The following is a 6,000-nucleotide window of genomic DNA, read 5'->3' as shown; positions in this document are numbered from 1 at the left end:
TATGCAGGATATTGGCTATTGAGGAAATATGACAGCATTTTCCTTGAGAGCTATTTTTCAGAGAAATTACTCTTAGAAAACTATTATTAGTAGTTAAAACCATAATTCAGTACTAAATCTTGCTGGGTCCAACCCACTTTTATCCCCAGAGAGACTTCCCAAACAATCCACCCGCTGGGTGGACATTAGGGTATAGGGCCCACTTTTCACAGTAGAAATGGGGGATACATCTTGTAGTCCCTTAACTTTGGGGAGATAAATTATTCTCTGGGCCTTCTAGCTGGAGGGAACAGTTTGCTTTGTTTTCTCTTTGTTCTCATGTTCTCCGGGCTTTCTAGTAAGTTGGCATTTAATGGAGATTCTCCCCTAAAATAATAAGGCAAGAATTGGGAACTTTACTTGTCCTATGTATTATTCTAGCTTTTTCCTATTTTCTCAGACTCACAGAGGAGGAAATATTTCCAAATGAGAAAGCACTGGTAAGTCTTGAATCCAAGCTGAAGGAAACTGGGCTGATTTAGTTTTGGTGGGTTGAATCAAAGCCAGAACAAATTCGGATGAGTGCCTTGGGCTCTGCTGCAGTTAGTAGGGGCAGGAGTGCTTCTAGGAGGCAGCTGTGGGATGGCAGGGAAACTCAACTGTCACCAGCTGATGCTAAAACGACTGGGGCTTATAGATGTCTAATTTACTCATAAGCAACCTTCTTTTCTCCAGCACCCAAAGTTAGAGGAGGGATGACCCCCAAGGCACCTTCCTTCCCTTCCCCAAGCCAAAACTGCCTTGGGCATTTCATTTACTTGTATACAATTTTTATACACTTAAATGTCTGATATCTCTGTAAATATCTCTGATTTCTACATGGTCCCAGGAGCAATTTATTCTTAAAACAAGCAAACAAAAACAAAACACCTGGGGTGAAGGGGCCTCAATGTTTTCTGTTCTAGCCACTAGGGTACAAAAAAAACTAAGAAAATCCATACTACTGTATTAATAATCAGGCACAGAAGAACAAATACTACATGATACCACTTATATGATCAATATAATATAGCCAAATTCATAGTAGAGTGGAATGGAGGGGGAAACAGGGAGCTCTTAGTCAAAAGGTACTGTTTGTTTCAGTTATGAAAATGAGAAATTCCTAGAGTTCTACTATACAGCATTGTGCCTATAGTTAATAATACTGTACTGTACACTTAAAAATTTACTAAAAAGGCACACTTTATGTTAAGTGTTCTCAAATAAGAGGGCAGGAGGAAACTTTTGGAGGTTTATGGCATAGATTGTAATAACCGTTTCACGGGTGTATGTTTATCTCCAAACTCATCAGGATGTATACATTAATTATGTAGGGCTTTCTGTATGTAAAACATGAAAAAAAAAACTAAGAAATTCCATAGTACTGTATTTAGACTGTCCTTGTTTTAGCATTCTTAAAGACTATTTGGTTTCCAGATTTCAGTTAAGTCTGTGTAACGACTACAAAATATGTTTAAATCACTTGTTTTTTGATGAGTGTCCTTTTTGTAGGAGGTTCGCAGAGTAGTAGGTAATATGGAGTGTGAGAAATTTAAAGAGCTTCTGGGTTTAGGGAAAGTTACTCCACAAATAAGGGAGCTGAACAAGAAATGAGTTGACAGACCTACAGGACACCTATGCCCCCACCTTCACTTCTGGGACTCCGCCCTGGGGTATCCTCTTTTACAGCCCTGGTGGAAAGTATCTTTGGAGTAGCTGTTAGCTGAAAGACAGCCCAAGGCACTCTGATACCGCACTTTACCAGGTGTTTTCACAAACTCTAGTTCATCAACTTCTTTCAAAAGTCCGAGTACTGTTTTCGCTCACTGGCTGGCGAATAGAAAACACATCAGTATTACAGAGTAAAAACTGAGCGCAAAGCCAAATGGGTTGCTGCAGCCTGAACTCGTTTGGGCGGGAAACCGGCCGACTACAGCTGTGCCCGAGCTCCGGGCGGGGCCGCGGCCTCTGGCTCCTCCCGGGGGCGGGCTAGCCGGGGGCGGTAGGAGGAGCCGGCGCGCCGCGAGACCAGCCGCCGCGCGGGGAGCGCGTCGCACCCGCGACTCTCCCGCCGGGGATGGACTGAGTCGCGCCGGCAGCCCGCGCCGAATCCGTCCTGCCTTCGCCGGGTCGCGCCACGCCGGGCTCCGGGCGCAGGACAGCGCCTCACCCGTTCCCTGCGGACGGCCCCGGACCGGCAGCCGCACCGGGGAGATGTCTGGCGGCCGGAGGAGAAGCGGCGCCCCCTGGCACACCTTCTCCCGGTTCTTCGCTCCCCGAAGCCCTTCCCGGGACAAGGAAGAGGAAGAGGAGGAGAGGCCGGGGACGAGCCAGCCGCCCGCTGCAGGCCAGGGCGCTGCCAGGTGGGAGCCGCGGGGGACGTCGGGGGGCCCTGTACGGACTCGCCTGATGGGGGCCCCTAGCCCGACCGCCTGCAGCCAGCGGTTCTGGGGCCAGGCTGCGCTCCGCTCGCCACTTTCTGTTCTCCTTTGCTCAAGTTTCCTCCTCCTCGCCCAGTTCCCGTGCCGCTTCACTCCCTTTTCCTTGGTTAGTTAAATCCGGGTGAAGTTCGTGACCCGCGGCGGGGTGCGTTCCCACCGGGCCCGGCCGGCGCGGCGCTCTTCCTTCCAACCTCCCTCTCCCGGTACGTGATTCTGTTCCCGTTCCACACTGGCTTCTGCGCTCCAAGTTCTGTGGCAGAAGCGAGTCCCCCGGCGTGCTGCCGGCCGTAATGGGAAACAGTTGTGAGCGAGCCGAGCCACCAGCCGGGGCAGGGTGGGTGCGACCCGAAACCACTCGGGAGGGAAAGGTAAAACACTGGAGCGCCACCCCCTCAGCTGGTGTTCTGCCATCTTATTTAAATTTACTCAAAATGATTTTTTTTTTTTAAAGAATTGTGATAATGAGTTCCCAGGACTTAGTCAAAATACAAAAACCTCGCTAGTTTTATTTACCATTGCCTGGACATTTAAATGATGCCGCCCTCCTTACCCCTGTTTCTTTGGAGATGTCTCCCTCAAGTTCCCCAACAGATTCCAAAAACCAGGACTCCTCTCTCTTGGTGTCAGCATGGAAAACGTGCCCCTTCTCTACAGTCTTTGCTTCTTCCTCCACCTGCTGTAAAATCGAATATATATGTGTATGTATAGACGGCTCTCCTTAAAATGCCGGTTCCTGGGTCTTTTCATCCATTTTGAGGGAGGAAGAGGGGTCAAATGAAATACATTTTACTGTTTTAAACTTTTGATGAGAAGACAGGCTTATACTCTGTCCTCTCCCAAATTGCACCGGAATTGTGTAATCCGTTTTGATTGGAAGGACGCTCTCTAGAAAGCTATGTTTTACTTCAGATTTTAAAGACTACGCGGAGGACACGAGGAAAATGGATAGGAAGCAGAACTGTGTGACTGTGCTGGTGTCATTAGTATTCAGGTCTTGTGATTTGATTCCAGGAGTTTGTGTTCCTCAGTTTCCCTACTTGCGAAACATTTCCATTATGAATGACTGTTAATTCTACATCTTTCCAAGAAAGCACCTGTAATTGGTAAACTTTTCCTGCGAAGCTTCACCTATAGTTGCCCTGTTAAGGGAGAATTTAAAATTCAAAGTTACACGGTAGTTAAAAATAGTTTTGAAGTCTGACAGGGTTCAACCAGAATGTCAGATCTGCTGGTGTGGGCAGACAGCCTGAGGTGCCTGCCATCACTGCAACAACACTAATCATCTTGGATAATATAGAAGCGGTGTTTAAAAGAAATCCCAAGTAGACTCAGCAAAAGTTGGCAACTTGAATCACTGTTAGAAAGGAATAGGCTGGCCAATTTCAGGTTCATAACAGAATTGTGCTGAAACTCTGCCTGCCTTCCTGCCCTAATTTGGCTCTTTAAGACACTTCTCAAATCTAATCTCTCTCTCTCTGGATAACCTCTCTAGCAACTAGCCTCTTGTCTACTTAGCACTTCTCCATTCTCATCTCCAGATAGGGACAGGCTGTGGCATTTTGACACTGAGAATTTTAATTGTGCTTATATGAACACTAATTTTGTCCTCATCTTTTTAGAACTTGCCAGCTTAGGAGATAGCAGTAATCCTTTCTGTGGGTGTTTTACCTTTTAAATGAGCTTAAATCTTTCTTTTCAAGAATATAAACACACACAAAGCCCTTATTGAAAGTTTAATGAAACAAATGGAAACTCTTAGTAGTACCCAGTGTCCTAGTAACACAACACCCTGGTGTTAACAAGATTGGAAACAGAATTGCGATCTGTCACTGTGCTCTTATTTCAAATGAAAGGGTATTTTGGCTGTTTCTCTTAGAGGCAGTGAAAACTTGTAGTTGTAATGGGGGCCCAGTTTACCTTTTATACTGGTGACCCCAACAGCAGACATGCAGTGTGGTAGGGATGTAAAGATGACTGAAAAAAAAGGGTCCTTTCTCTCAAGGAACTATAAGAAGCTGAAAAGACCACTTGAAAACAGCAATACTAGTACATTTCATGCATGTATCTAGCACTTAACAATTTACAAAAGTAGTTTTATGGATATTACACTTGAGGTTGGGCAAACCTTTGTGATCAGTGTCCTCATTTTACTGTAAAAAACAGTTAAAATTGCCCAAAGTCACATAGCTACTTTTCAGTCAGTGAACAAGTATTAAGTCGGATGCTGCGCCTGCAACTCTGAGGCCCCTTAAAATATGTTAAGGATTAATTCCCGCTTTCTCATTTTTTTAAGTGTATTTGAAATGCATTTTCTCAAACTTTAAACTTATACAGTCTCCTTTTCAACACTGGGAGTGTTGGCTTATATGAATTTTATTATATAACTTATGCGTGTGCAAATACAAAATGGGACTTCACAGAATTCCTTAAGAACAGAATGAAAATTAAACATAACCATAAGACCGATAAAAGTCAATTTTTAAGCATTATCCTGAAAACTCTTTTTTGGCTACCCACAAAATACAAATGGTACCAACTGGGACAAACACAGTCTTTGGTGTTGCCATGACTCTACAACTCTACTCTGCCATGATTCAGGTTTTCCAATATTTCCTTATTTGAGCCGTAGGAAAACCTTTGCTTTTATGGTGTGCTCTAAGTTACTTGGGCTTCATTTGGTGTGAACACATCATTTATGCATTGAGTTTGCTACTATTCTATTCTCATTAACCTTTGGCCGTTAAAAAAGGTCTGTTTACATCAACACTGCAAATTTAAGTATGGACACTTGAATTGCTTGTTAGTACTGTTCTAGGGTGACTGACCAGATTCAGGAGGTTCTTGTATTTTAGTTTTTTTTTATTTAGTTTTATTATTATTTTATTATTTATTATTATTTTATTAAGTTTTATTTAGTTATTTTCATATGGAAATGAAAAATGTAACAAGCTTTCATAGGAAACTTGAGAACTCTGCGTTCTGTGGATCCCAATTTGAGAATCACTGCTATAATGTTTAACCATTTTATGAGCACACAAGGAAAGGACTTATTAGAAGTGGTAGGGGACAGCAGGGAGGGCTTCACGGTCGAGGGAGTTTTACCTGGTTCTTCAAGACATCGGTAGTGTTTTAGGAGAGAACTTAGCCAGGAAGATGGAAATGGGGAACAGGTATTCTACGCTGAGCAAAGGCCTATAGGGGGTTATGATCTACTGGGGACTATATACATTAGTGGGACAGAGTGAAAGAGGCAGTAAGAAAGATTGGAGCTAGGTCACAAAGGTCTCTAGACAGTATTTGGCTCTCGATTTAAAGTTTAGAGTACTTTTGTGAAAACCTGTTAGACGCTGCTAGAATGTGAAATTTGGAGGATGCCTGCCTATTAATGTTCTCCGCTTTGAGAAAATGCTCACTTTTGTTTCTTTGCTCTATCACACACGATGGACCTGTTTAAAAGGAGCTCTGTATGACATTTTACCTCAAGACGGGATAGTAAGGTGAGATCAGCATTTATCAAGGGCTGATTGTGCATGTGTTGCTG

At 43.9% G+C, this 6,000-nt stretch overlaps 1 protein-coding gene across 1 annotated transcript in view; it reads left to right on the top strand.

Moving 5' to 3' along the window:
- The first annotated feature begins 2,046 nt into the window (after window positions 1–2,046).
- CRYBG3 (crystallin beta-gamma domain containing 3) overlaps window positions 2,047–6,000 on the top strand; it is a 106,809-nt gene continuing 102,855 nt past the window's right edge. The window contains exon 1 of the mRNA XM_081798213.1: window positions 2,047–2,381. Coding sequence (XP_081654339.1) covers window positions 2,233–2,381 — 149 coding nt within the window. The 5' untranslated portion in view covers window positions 2,047–2,232. The remainder of the gene's footprint in view (window positions 2,382–6,000) is intronic.

The sequence above is a fragment of the Leptonychotes weddellii genome, chromosome 1 (assembly GCF_054177405.1).
Source record: "Leptonychotes weddellii isolate Sample4059 chromosome 1, ASM5417740v2, whole genome shotgun sequence".
Taxonomy (NCBI): Eukaryota; Metazoa; Chordata; class Mammalia; order Carnivora; family Phocidae; genus Leptonychotes; species Leptonychotes weddellii.
The sequence above is the reverse complement of the archived record's forward strand: the minus strand, read 5'-3'. Positions and strand labels throughout refer to the sequence as shown.